General features: G+C 51.8%; 4 protein-coding genes across 4 annotated transcripts; 2 read left to right on the forward strand and 2 right to left on the reverse strand.

The window, feature by feature from the left end:
• Window positions 1–939: 939 nt before the first annotated feature.
• On the forward strand, window positions 940–5,982 carry BO85DRAFT_88140 (uncharacterized protein). Its single transcript, XM_025665755.1, has 4 exons — window positions 940–1,299; window positions 1,425–1,527; window positions 1,589–4,429; window positions 4,499–5,982. The coding sequence occupies exons 1-4, from the start codon at window positions 1,097–1,099 to the stop codon at window positions 5,903–5,905; spliced, it is 4,554 nt and encodes a 1,517-aa protein (XP_025512875.1). The 5' UTR covers window positions 940–1,096; the 3' UTR covers window positions 5,906–5,982.
• Window positions 5,983–6,783: 801 nt separating this feature from the next.
• BO85DRAFT_88218 (putative nucleotide-sugar transporter) lies at window positions 6,784–8,504 on the forward strand. The gene is made up of 4 exons (XM_025665756.1): window positions 6,784–6,947; window positions 7,003–7,079; window positions 7,143–8,021; window positions 8,084–8,504. Exons 1-4 carry the CDS (start codon window positions 6,864–6,866, stop codon window positions 8,355–8,357), a joined length of 1,314 nt encoding a protein of 437 aa, XP_025512876.1. The 5' UTR covers window positions 6,784–6,863; the 3' UTR covers window positions 8,358–8,504.
• A 389-nt stretch (window positions 8,505–8,893) lies between these two features.
• BO85DRAFT_402744 (putative sterol o-acyltransferase (APE2)) lies at window positions 8,894–11,636 on the reverse strand. The gene is made up of 6 exons (XM_025657202.1): window positions 11,076–11,636; window positions 10,577–11,020; window positions 9,816–10,520; window positions 9,502–9,757; window positions 9,401–9,442; window positions 8,894–9,346 (listed from the first exon to the last, which is right to left on the reverse strand). The coding sequence occupies exons 1-6, from the start codon at window positions 11,192–11,194 to the stop codon at window positions 9,320–9,322; spliced, it is 1,593 nt and encodes a 530-aa protein (XP_025512877.1). The 5' UTR covers window positions 11,195–11,636; the 3' UTR covers window positions 8,894–9,319.
• A 431-nt stretch (window positions 11,637–12,067) lies between these two features.
• Window positions 12,068–13,528, reverse strand: BO85DRAFT_470789 (translation initiation factor eIF2B subunit alpha). The gene is made up of 2 exons (XM_025662422.1): window positions 13,349–13,528; window positions 12,068–13,282 (listed from the first exon to the last, which is right to left on the reverse strand). Exons 1-2 carry the CDS (start codon window positions 13,393–13,395, stop codon window positions 12,268–12,270), a joined length of 1,062 nt encoding a protein of 353 aa, XP_025512878.1. The 5' UTR covers window positions 13,396–13,528; the 3' UTR covers window positions 12,068–12,267.
• Between the last annotated feature and the right edge of the window lie 50 nt (window positions 13,529–13,578).

Here is a 13,578-nt window from a genome sequence, read left to right on the forward strand (position 1 = left end):
CTGGCTGTTTATTTCCTTTCTCATTGACCACACACACCTCTCTCTCTCTCTTTTCTTAAACTATTGCTATTACTATCACTATTCTCTTCGGCCCTTTCTTTCCTTTTTCCTCGTCTCATTTTCTCTACATCTAATCCTGCCCTCCCAGCTGACACGCTTGTCGAACACGCCACCGTGCAGCTGGTTATCGGGTTACCTGTCTTACTGTAAACTCAGGTATGATGATCCCCTTCTTGACTCTAGCGTCCTCCTCTTTCCGACCGTTCGGCTTTTTGCGCACTTCTGCATTCATTCACTGCCAAACCAGAACGCTGGAAATTTACTGCCCTGCTGGATGCTTTTGCCTTTCTCTTTCTTCTCTTCTTCTTCTTCTTCTTCCTCTTGTTCTTCTCTTGTAATATCGAAGCAACATCATAACTTGTTCATTTTTCCTCCTTCCCGCTTAGGTTTCCGAAATTACCTCGTCATTTCTCACCGTCCTGCCACCCATCTTCCCGACTCTTAGAGCCCCGGGAAGCTCCATAGTCATCGAGACGAACGGCTCTGCACTCACTGGCCCAGTGCCACTGCAACATCCCTGTCACTGATCCAGCATCCACCGGACTCAATCCTGCTTAGTCTGACACCCCCCCAAGCCACTCCCCCCGGGCATCTGCCAACGAAACCGCTCTGTCTGAACACTGGTGCCCGAACGCCTTGTTTCCCTGCTGCGTTGGTCCCCCGTGTTCTACCGCCGTCCCGTGCTTGTTCCTATTGCTCGTCTTCTTTCGTTTCACCCCCATCTACCTACCTGGATTTACAGCGAAAGCCCACGCCGCAACCAACTCAACAGTCTCGGACGCGATCAACCTGCGACGAGACTCATCTGCATCGTCTTCCCGTTTTCCTTTCTCTCGTGCCCCCTCAGGCCCCACCGCCGGTCTCATCCCACATCTCTCTCGCACCCACGACGTCTGCTGAAGAGCGCCCGTCTACTTTGACTTACAATTTCGTCTATCGCATAGTGTAGCGCTTGGCATTGACGCCGGCGAATGCTGACACCCACGGACGGCTTGCGCGGACTACTCCTCGATCCCCATTGAGGGGGGTTGTTGACATGAATCCGGCAAACTTCCCCAATGTTGGCGGGGCCATGAATGGCGGAGTTAAGCCGCATGGCCAGATGCAACTTCCGACAAAACCTGAGAATAACCAAATAATCCTCCAGCAAGTCGCACAGGCGCTGCAGGCACAGGGTCAATATTCCGGTTGGCGAGCGGATGTTCCCATTAGAGAGCGAGCACTCAAGGTGTACCAAATGTAGGTTCCCACCATGCGCATCCCTGTCGTCACTAACCTGACTCCAATAAATCTACTCGCACCCCTCCCCATCCTTTCATTCACTAAGAAGTGACTGGTGCCTACGCTAATCCATCACCTCCTAGGATCACCTCACTGCGTTTAATTCAGCCTCGTATAGACATGCAGAATGCTGCGCATGCTGCCTTGACCTTTGAACAGAAGGCATTCAAAGAGGCTGGCCAGAAGGTAGATACTGCTACTTCCCTTTATCTTGTGTTACGTGGGCTCTAATCATGGCATCTCTCAGGCCGATTACGAAAGGGAATGCAATGAGAAGCTCCTTCATATTCGCGATACTCGTGCAAGACAGGCAGCCGTAATGCAAGGTGGGATGATGCCCCAAGGGCAAGCTATGGGAATGCCTGGATTGGGACAGCCGCCATTCAACCCGCAAATGAATCGCCCCGTGCAAGCATCGCCTTTGCCCGGACAACAACAAATGTCGATGGGCATGGGTGACATGAGCCAACAAGCTGCAATGCAACACCGCCAGCAAGCGCAGCAGCAACATCAGAACATATTACAGCAACAGCGCCCGCAACAAAAGCCTGCGAATGGGGCAGCGCTTTCGGACGATTTAAACACCCTTTCCGCTTCCGAGTACGAACAAGTCTGTCGCATAGCGAGTCAGATCATCTCGAAGACCTCGCCAGAGGATCTCGAGAAAATCAAGATGAACCTGCAGAACATGACGCCCGAGCAGCGGGGGTATTTGCAACGGAAAAACATGGACCCGATCACTTACTTCTTTCGCTCTCAGGCGCTCAACCAGTTGAAGAGGTTCAAGAAAAATCGGGGTGATATTCGCCCGCCAGGTGCTGGGGTTGATCCCAACGGTGCCATGATGGGCGACCCCATGATGAACACACAGCGGCATATGTTTCAGAATATGATAAACGCACAACGCAACTCCTTCTCGGTAGGCAGCCAGCAAGGCTTGGATCCCTCGTCGTTCATTGGAAATGTTGAGAACATCCAGGGACAACAGGCCGATGGGTTGCGCTCTCAGGAGGCCGGCCAACTTGTGGTGCCCGCGAGCTCCTCCCAGATGAATCAGCAACCATTCACGACGCCGCAGAATATGTTCCAGGTCGGACAGCAGCTTGGCCAGGGCGCGCAGGCAAATATAAACGGCTCTGGAATAAGCCCACAGTTTCTAGCCCAGCAGCATGTGCAGAATGCACAGACTATGCCGCAGGATAGATCTCAACAGGCATCTCAGTTCCAGGCGCAGCCACAGCCACAATCTCAGTCAGCGCAAGACCAAGCGCGGGTGCAAGCAGCTGCCAAAGTACAATTCGCAATGTCTCAAAACCAACCTGGCGCGCGAATGCAGCATCAAATGTCCCAACAAAGCCCGGCTATGCCCATGTTGAATCGGCCAATGGCTCCAGGTCAGATTTCTCCGCCACAAGGAACAGCGCAAGCCCGGCCTCCGTCCCGACCCCAGGGAATGGGACAACAGCCTGGGAACATTCAGATGAATGGACAACCGTCTATGCAAAGACCACAGATTCCACCTAACCTCCCCCCGCAAATCCAGGAGCAACTCAATTCGATGAGCAACGAACAGTTAAGCGCATTTCTTATGAACCATCAACGGCGTGCGCTGGCAAACAACCAGGCTCTGGCTAGGGCAAATGCCTCGCAGCAGTCCATGCCCATGCAGCAGAATTTATCGCAGTCGAGTCAAGGCCAGCAGATGATCAATGGCCAAATAATGAACGGCCAGATGCAAAATGGGCAGAACCTACGAGCGTCTCTTAATTTGCAACAACAACTTGCGGGAATGGGTGGTGCCCAACAGCCTAACCAGATGCTGCCAGGTCAGATGTCCGTCCAACAGCGACAGCAACAGCAGCAACAGCAGCGCCAGCAGGATCTCTATAAGCTTCAACTTCTTCGTGCGCATAGCGGCGGTATGGAGATGTCTCCTGAGCAGGTCAAAGAAATGGATCGATTGCACTTCCCGCCCGCGATATTGAGCAACAATCCGAACATCTCCTCGGCTGTTCCGAAAAATATAAAGACCTGGGGTCAGCTGAAGCAATTGGCGGCCACAAGCCCGCAACTGCTGGGAGGCGCCGACATCACGAAGCTGCTGGCGTTGCAGAAACTCCATCTCGCTCAGATTCTTGCTCAGTCCAAAGAGAATGCTCGCAACCCCGAACAGGGTGGACAAGGCCCTTGGATGCCGACACCGTTCCAGGGGCAGCCGCAGCCTTTGATGAACCCACAGCTCCAAGCTGGCCAGCAGCAGATGCCAATGAATATGCCGGTTATGCGTCCCATCTCCGCGCAAGATATTCAATTGGCCCGCCAGCGTTTAGGCAGTCAGGTGCAGAACCTGAGTGATGAACAGCTCCGCGAATTGCTGCATAGAAACCGACAGAAGCAAATACAGGCGGCCCAGAGTCGAGCGGCCCAGGCTCTTGCCCAACAGGCACAACAACAATCTCTATCAGCACCGCAGCCCCCGGTTACTGTGCCGCCCTCGATGCCTCAAGTCAAACCGGAGCCGCATCCCTCACAGCAAACGGCGCAGCAGCCCCAGCAAAATTCTACTACAAAGGCTCAGGCCCAGTCTGTGCCGTCTGGCAAGAATGCGAAAGGGCCTGTCGCAAAACAAGCACAGAAAAGGAAGTTGCCACATGATGAGTCTACAGAATCTCAGCCCACTCCAGAACAGAAACCCGCTCCTTCTCAGGCGGGAGCAACCCCTACACAGGCAAAGGCGAATATGCTTTTCACTCGCGAGCAATTGGCTGCTATGACGCCCCAGCAACGCGCACAGTTCGAGGCACATTTGCGCCGGCAGCAATCTCAGCAATCTCGCGTTCCCATCAGCAGAGCGCATGCAGAGGAACAATGGAACAAGTTGCCAGAAAAGTTAAAGCAGTTATACAACGAAATTGCTAGAAACACTCCTCCAGGGGAGCCTGTATCCATTACGCCAGAGCAAAAGGCAACCATGGCGCAACAGCTGCGGGAGATCACTGACTACCTAAGTAAACTGGATAATCTCATTCAATTTCTGGCTACTAAAATTCCCGGACAAGAGAAGAATGTGCACAGTTTGCTTTCAATGGTGAGTTATGCGATTGCTTTCCCTTTCTATTATATCTGAGGTTCGTTCATTACTGACGATGCTTTCCAGCGGGTCTACTTAATGAGGCAATTCAAACCAGGGCCTGATTGGACTCTCAATGACCAGTTCACAATTTCGCCACAATATCTGGGAATCTACACTGGTTCCATCAAGAAGCTGTTCCATACCATGTTTGCGCGCGTCAACCAACAGATGCCAGGGCCACGGTTTGGCGTCTCTCAGGGAGCACCTGCGCAACAGGCCAGCCAACCCAACATGCCCGCCCTGAACGCAAGCAATCTGCAGCAATTGCAACAGCAGGAGGAAGCACTCCAGCGTGCCCGCCGAGCCTCCAGCCAGACTGTTTCTGGCGCTGCTGCCATCCCGCAAGCCCCGTTTGGAGCGCCTTCTCCTCAAGGTGTTCCCCATGCCTATGGCCCGGGTAGTGTTCCTCCGGAACAGCTGAAACTTCCTCCCCCCAAGAAACGCAAGCAGTCCCAAACCGGAGCTACACCCGTTTCTGCCGCGCCAACTTCCAAGGCGCAGGCAGGAAAACCGGCCGATGCACGGACGACCGGTGCAGCCTTGGGTGGGGCATTTAAGTGTAGTGTCCCCGAGTGTCAGCATCACTACCAAGGGTTGGCGACGCAAAACGCCTTGGACAGGCACGTCGCAGAGGCTCACCAGGTTGAAGAGCCCATTGAGAACCCGCTGGAGTTCGCTTTGGAGAGCTTCCGCACCTGTCTTGTGAAGGACGAGGACAAGAGTGGGGCTCCGGACCTGAAGAGCATCCCGCTTGTGAATGGTAAGGTCGTTGCAACCTCGTCACCTTCAAAGCACGAGGTCAAAGTCGAGGCGGCCACTCCAGTGCCCACAAGTGCGGCCGCCATGGGGCGAGCTCCCAGCCAAGTAGGACCAAAGCCTAGTTCGCCAGCATCGAACCAACAATTGACGCCTCGCACGTCCACCGCCAAACCGGCAATGCCATCTCCCCTCAAGCCAACCGCCGGCAAAGACGGCAAGAAGGAGCCGGCCAAAATGGCTGAGCCAGGGCCCTCTGCAGACGCAACTCCCCAAGATCCATGGGCAAACAGCGCGATATCTCTCGACGCGATACAGGATACCTTCATGGAGTTCGCCGATGACGGCGGCCTTGGATTCGGTGCTATGGATGAATTCCTTAACCCTGAGATGTTTACCAACACGCAAGCGAAAGACACTCCGGATTCCGTTGAGACTGGCCTCGTAACCCAAACACCCAAGGATACCGAGCTTCCGAAGACGGATGATCTCAATGGTAAGACCGAAGGGAGTGAGGGCAGCTGGCTTCCAGCGGATTGGATTACCTTCCCAGGCCGGCTGGAAGATGGAATTATGATGACGGATCCTTGGGAGGAATTTGATTGGGATCTGGTCGACCGCAAAGACGGGTCGATCAACGTTGACGATAGCGGCATCGCGATATGTGCGATATAGGCAGGTAGCCTGTGACGAGAAGCTTTTTATGATTTGAGCCGGCGAAAGGCGTGCGGATTATTATGTCATTATGGCATGGACCACGAATGATTATTGTACATTAAGCCGAGGAGGTCTTGTCACTTCTAGTCTGTGACGTGTTGTGTTTTCTTTTTACTTTTCACTGGTCGGTATTCTTCTGGCGCGGCGTTGGACGGAGCGAGTGATAAAAAAAGAGGGTTTATTTGCTGAGTCGCCCTGGGAGCAAGGCTCTCTCGGGGGATGGTTTGAAGAGTGAGAACCGCCACGGCCTGGAGAAAGAATTAGGGCTGAGGAGGGTAACTGGATGTGTATCCCATGGCTGTTTTGAAGCACCATCTAGTCTAGCTTTAATTATACCAATATTCCATCTGTATACATCTCGATGCATGCATACTCTAAGTGTTAACTAACTAGAACGAGAGTTAATTCATTACTTTGTCCCGTCCGTATGTATGTCAACCGTAATGATACGCCCCATACGGACCCGTGACAAGTCCCACTCCGGGATCAGCTGCCGATAAGGTTAGCCTGTCCACCTGAAAGCTGTGGCTCTTCTTCCCAATGAACTCTCCCTCCATCTTTCCACCCATCATCCTCGTCTGCTTTGTTCCGTGTTTCTCCCATCGATTATCCTCGGTCTTCCAGGATGGGTGCTCAATAGCTCCCTGTTTGCTAGCTTCCTTCCGCATATCAGTCTCGCCATTCGACTTGAATGTGCCTTGAATTCCTTCTTGCCTTCCCACCCATCGTCAGCTTCTCCGGACTTGGCCAACTAACCCACTCCCTCCCTCCCTGTGACCACCTTATCACTCCACCCACGTGAGCCACCGAGTGGCTTATCTATCGCCCTTAGTACCTCCTCTACCTCCTCCCTGCTTCGTGCTATTCAACAACCACTTCTTTTGTCCCTCATACTCATTACCACATTCGGGGCATCATGGCGAATAAAGCTGCCGTTCCATTCCTGGTGACGATGATGCTCGTCACCGGGGTGTGCAACACCATCCTCAACAAATACCAGGTCTGACTTCCCTACTGTTCTATGCCACACACCTCTTCGCTCACCCGATGAATAGGACATGCAATGCGTGTGGAATTGCGATTCGCCCTATCCCAAATACCGTCGCACCTTCGAGCAACCCGTTATCCAGACGTAGGCATTCCCCTCCTTGCCCTAGTCTGCATATGTCGGCTCACAATCCCTTTTGGATGACAGTATTCAGATGTTCACCGGAGAAATGGGAAGCTGGCTGGTGATTCTCATGACCTGGCTGTATCAACGGTATCTTGCTCCGCGCTTGTCCAACAACTCTTCGCCTCTTCTAGCTGGCGGTTATCACCCTGTCAACAATACGGAAGGACTCGACGATGAGGAAGATTATACCATCAGAGGGCCAGAAGCCTCAGATGATGTCACGAAGCCCGCCACGCTAGCAGACGGTCGCGTTCACCTTCGAGGATACAAGATCTTTCTTCTTGCTGCACCAGCGTGCTGCGATATCGCGGGCACAACTCTGATGAACGTCGGGTTGCTCTTTGTTGCTGCCAGTGTCTACCAGATGACTCGCGGTGCCCTCGTTCTATTCGTCGGCCTCTTCAGTGTTCTTTTCCTCCACCGCAAACTTTATCTCTATCATTGGTTGGCGCTGTTCATTGTGGTCTTAGGTGTTGCTCTGGTCGGTCTTGCAGGTGCCCTCTTCGCCGACAACCAAGGGCACGACGTCACCCAAGGAAGTGCTGCCACCGTAGTAACCCATGCTATCCGAGAAGTCCAGGCAACAACGCGGTCTCCGGAAGCACTGAAAGCTGTCGTTGGTGTGCTGCTTATAGCCGCAGCCCAGATCTTCACTGCGTCCCAATTCGTTCTGGAAGAGTGGATCTTGGAAAACTATGAAATGGACCCCCTCCAGGTCGTTGGCTGGGAAGGTATCTTCGGGTTCTCTGTCACCGTCATTGGCTCGATCATCTTGTACTTGACCATCGGACGTACGGAGGCCGGCCGCTACGGCTACTTCGATGCAAAGGAAGGATGGAGCCAGGTTTTCCATAACCGAGCAATCGCCATGTCCAGTTTCTTGATCATGATCAGTATTGGGTGAGTCTCTTCCTAACACCCCTCCTTATCCGTCAACAACATACTAATGAAGACAATCTCAGCGGATTCAATTTCTTCGGTCTCTCCGTCACCCGCACCGTATCCGCTACTTCCCGCAGCACTATTGACACCTGCCGGACCCTCTTCATCTGGCTCGTCTCCCTCGCTCTGGGCTGGGAGACCTTCAAGTGGCTACAAGTCGTCGGCTTCGCGCTCCTCGTCTACGGAACCTTCCTCTTCAACGATATTGTCCGCCCGCCGCTCAAAGCCTGCCTTCCTAGTTCTCGCCGCGACCGAGAGATTCTCCTCCCTGAAGAGCCGATTGAGCATATGTAAGTTGTTCGGCTCACTTCATCTTCGCATGATACACATCACACACACCCAACTCGAAACCAAGAGTACGTCACCTTGATCGGTGACGTCACATGTCTCTTGTCCTTGACGGACCAGACACCGCTACAGGTTTTGTTTGATACCGGATATCTATCGCTCTCGCAATACAAGTGCTTCAGGTTCTTGGCATGGGGATATTTCTGTCATTGGTTGCTTTTTGGTTCATTATCGGCGTTTCAGTTTTGGCTGCGTTGCTCTAGGAATACAGATTGGATCATAGAGGCAGGTACTCAGGCATGAAGCCACTGGTGAGTGGGGTTTGTTTCTGGGAAACAATATACAGTATCAGTATCTTATTCTTTGGTCTTATGTTTGATTTGGCTGTGTGTAACTGGCGTCTCCGAGATTTGTTGGCTGAGACAACGAGTCATATACTCGTAATATGGGTATATAGAGAAAGTAGTGGTCGTAGTACTAGCTCGGTATAGCTGAATCCAATCGTTGAGAGGATCCAGATCCCACCTGGTTTTAACCTGTTGCTTTCCTTCACATTCTGCATCTAAGTTGTAGTATATCTAAATCAATCAATACAATAGGTGTTATAGTACATGAGTCCATCTATAGAATCAACACTTCGAATAGACCAATCTATTGTCTTCCTCTTAACGAGAAATAGTCCTTCCCAGAATATAACTGATAAATGGAAACGAAAATAAGAGTGTAAGAAAACATAACCCAACTGATGATATACAATGCCAAACCAACAAGTAGGGTATATAGCTTGTAAAACGCGCATGTATATGTGTATAGTAGTATATATGTAAAGCGGAATGATAAGACAAGCTCAAACGATAATGTACGTCGAATATGGTATGTTACAGACTCGGAATAAGATGGTGGTGGTGCCAGGTAGGTCGCGGGGAATTTGTAGCCAACTGCTAACAGGGATTTTTGGCTTCGTGCGTCTAGACGAGGACGTAAAGCGCACACATCTGTGGTAGGTTAGCAGTGAAGATTTATGCGTGTAGGGTTACTGGTAAACTTACCATTGATAATCCGAAAATCATAGATAGCCAGAAGAAGAGGTTCTATAGGGTATGAGTTAGTACCTGCTTTTCAGGAATCCGGTTGTGAGGGAGATGAGTACGTTAAGTGTTGTCTTTCCTCGGACGTATTTGGACTTCTGTACCGCAACGATGGGTAGCTGGAGCATCATGGCTAAAAATCCGTAGCCGCGGAGCTTCTTGGTGATGCAGCTCATGACCAGCTCGTGGGCAATGGCGCTGACGAGGAAAGTGATAAACATAGCAACTGGCTTAGAGAAATTTGATAGCGAGGGGAAGTATACATGGCGCCGGAGGAAGTGGTGCACGGGGATATTCCATTCGCGGGAGAACTCGAGCCTGTAGCCAGATTAGTTGCCTTCACCTACAAAAGCTGTCTGTATAGGTTTCCACTGACCAGTCGCAGGAATTCCACCAGTCCGAGTAAAAGTGACGATCAGCGAAACAAGTTAGCTCTGCGAAGGCGCCCAGAACATATTCGAAGATCACCAGGAACACAAGAAGGAACGTGACCATGAACGGGAACAAAAGCATGCTGATGGTCTCCGCGAGGATCAGGGCCTTGTCGGTCGCGCTTGACACCCTGTGCAATTGGATGTTGGCTTCTGTCAGGACAGGGAGAATAAACTCTTCGCTTGTCAATGTCAATAGGAAGATGCATCCGAAGATAGCCAGAGTCTTCAAGCCGATTTCGATCCACCGTCTTTCCTTGCTCCGAGGATATTCCAACTCGTAGCAGAGAGTGGGGCAGAACACAAAGTCGACATAATTGACAACGGTAAGATTCTGAGGATAGGTGACATTTCCCATGGGTGAAGTGAGCTCTGTGGCCAGGTCCTCGCGCAGTTCAGCGATCGACTCGGAGCGTGCATGGTAGCTCGCACGCCGGGCTACCGAACGTCGACGGGGGGATGCATCTGGATATGGGATTGGCGCTTCCATTGAGACTTTTCCTGGCTTGTCGAGCGACGCTAGTCGACGCTGCGTCTCGCTCAGATGACCGTTGTAGAATGCATAGGAGTGCACCTTCATCAGAATGGTTAGAGTATGAAGGGTGAAGAAGACCTGGGCCGTCCAGGTCCAGCGCATCATAAACGGCCAACTACGAGCCTAGTTAGCTGCTTCATCTAGCCGAAGGTAGAGTGAGAGCCAACTTACTTGATCCATAGAATGGCCCAGCCTGCCTCGAAGATGCTTTGCACGACCATGCCACCTCTTCCCCAGCGCATCAAGCTACCGCTTTTTCGTATGAAATGGTGGAGCGGCAGGACCACTGCGCTACTGACCACCATGGCCACGTCACTGAACCCCATGGACCACACATTTTCTGACAACAGGCTCCATACTCTGATCCTCAGGGGATAGCCAGTATCCTTGATATTCCGAAGCATCGTAGTAACGACCATGATAAACAATGCAATCCAAAATAGGGTATAGAAGCCGCGGAAGTCGCGGTACTCGCTCCGCGGGTCAAAATGGGATACTCGAGGAACATAATCGATTGTATAAAATATTCGAGTCCGGGCTCGTGCTTGCTTTCTTGCCGTGGAGATTGAATGCGCGGAGGGGGGAGCATCGTCGGGGACCGGGGTTGAGCGGCCACTAGTAAGGAAAGTTAGCACCAGCCATTCTAGTAATTCCGTATGCAAGTACTCACCTCGAATCAGCTTTCTCCAAGGGGGAAATTGCCGTCAAATCGTCTAGATTCTTCGACCCCGGAACGGCACGGGGCCGTAGTAAAGGGGAGCCATTAGGTGGTTGAACGGCCGAAGACATGCTGCGGGCAGGGACAAAAGCAATAGGAGAAATTCGTCGGTTCACATGGATCCAAGGAACCGGAGAGCCAGCACCCCAATAGTTATATAGATAGACGAAATCTGACACATGCAGAAAGCTGACACAGACAGGAAGGGGGGTGAGTGCTGGACGGTTTGAGGTGGATCCTATAGCAAAAGACGGAGTATGACCGCGGGCTGGTAAGGCTGGCTCGTGCAGCGGCCGATCAGCAGAAACGAATACGAAACTGCGCGCAGACAAGGAGACGTAGGGCGGAAGTCTTTTGCGATCGACGGTATCAGGTGTACAGTCTTAATGCAGGGAGTAAGACGAATGATACCTCATGAACAAGGCTTGGAGCGTGGTACAGTAAGAAAATGAAAGCCAATGGCGGCTGCAGGGGGCTAGATAAACTACATTGTAGGAGTTCATGAACAGGAAGTCCATCGCGGAATGAAATCATAGGGGAAGCCATTACGGAGTACTTCCAGCCTAATATGGCAAGTCCGTTGCCTCCTTCACCGCCTACTGCCTTGAAAAGTTGAATGAGGATAGCCTCGGCAGAATCCCCCGCAAACTGTATGGCTTACAATACAAATACAAACAAACATACTATGACGCAAGTATAGAGCAATTGCCTCACACGCTTCGAATGTCTCACGTAATTCATAGGCAAGAATGATGACTACGTAGTAGTAGTAGTAGTCAGCTACATCTGCCCCTTAAGGCAGAAACACCACTAACGCGGTGAGGCGGACTAAGATTATCTTAGTGTGGTATGAAACAACGGCGGCGGGTGTGGCTGTGAATAGCCAATATGCCGGGATTCTGCATTTTGTAAATTGGGAGATAGTAATATGCTACGTTCCTTGTCAGACTTGTAATCCTAGTTCTATTCAGCTGTTATTTTCTTTGAGGTTTGCAGACAGACATCACATTGCAAACCAATAAACACCTTGAGTATCCGGAGATATCATGACCTTAACGCCAATCCGCTTCATTCAGTTTTTAAAAGACATCACAAGCTCCACGCCTCATGCCTGTATGGAAGGACAGGGAATGGAAATAGAAAATTAGAACCAAATCTTGATCAGCTCCTCACTGACCGCACTTGGCGTCAACACACCGCTGTCGGTAATCAAGGCAGAGATCAGATGGGGGGGAGTGAAGTCAACTACATCAGCACTGTCTGCCGTTTTGACGGCCTTGGCAACAGCTGCATCCGTAGACAAAGCTTGCTGTTGCTTCGCCTCGTCGGCAACATCTTCTTCAGTCTTGAAATCGATCACGCGCTGCTCAATCGGCAAATCATACTGGCTGAGCGGGTAGAGACGGACGAACTTGTGGCTCTCCGCCACAACGTAGAAGGGTTTACCCATAGCCTTAGCAAGAAGACCGATCTGGTAGGTTCCCATGCGCGACACGATTCCACCGTTTTCAACCACCCCCTCGGCACCGACAATGACAGTGTCGGCCTTGCCCATCGAGTATGCAACAGCCGACTCCGGGATCGTAGCGACAGGAACACCCTTCGCCCGGAGAGCGCGCACAGTCTCCATACCCTCCGGCTCATCGGAATGCGCACCAGTACCCTTCGCCGATGACAGGACATAGATCACCTTGAACCGCACTGCCGACGGGCCGCCCTTCTCATCCGCAGCCTTCTGTAGCAACGAAGCGACAACTCGCGATCCTCCATTCGTCAAAACTGTGCTTCCATCGCGTACAAAGCCTCGTCCAAACGCCGCGATCTTGTCTCGACTCTCCTTCGCACGTCTAATGAACAACCGTCCGTTTGACAGAAGATGCGCCCTGATCGCGTTGAAATCACCTGCGGGCCCGAGCTGTCCGGGTCTCTGCAGGGTAGTGATCAGATACCGCTGGAAGAGATCGGTTCCAGCGGAGAGACCAATGGGGTTCGGGATTGACTGTTTCAGGTGTGCAGTAGATTTCTCGAGAAGGTCGAGCGTCTCGGATATCGTCGAGGAGGGAGAGTTTGTAAGGAGTAGTACCAGAGCTTCGATAGCTGCAATTGGCATAGTCAGGTCTGGGTCGGAGCGGAGCAAGTCATTGTAGGTCGCGACAATGCTGGAAAGAACAAATATTAGCGATCCAGAGGACTAGAACTTCCTGGATGTGAAGTAGTTGACTTACTCGAACGGCTTGGCGGCGGCCGATGAGCCTGATGTGGGAGCTGCCATGATGTTCGAAGAACGCCGAGAAGCTATAATACTCCGAGAAGTTGAGAGCCGTGAGCTGGAAAACCTCGCGTTCACAGCAAGAAAGCACTCTCTAATACTGGTTCACTGTCCACAGGTAATTCCGCTGTGGCCGCCGCAAAGAGTCATCGAAAAAGGGAAGCGTGGAGTAAGTTTGCATTGTTT

The sequence above is a fragment of the Aspergillus piperis genome (assembly GCF_003184755.1).
Source record: "Aspergillus piperis CBS 112811 unplaced genomic scaffold BO85scaffold_17, whole genome shotgun sequence".
Lineage (NCBI taxonomy): Eukaryota > Fungi > Ascomycota > Eurotiomycetes > Eurotiales > Aspergillaceae > Aspergillus > Aspergillus piperis.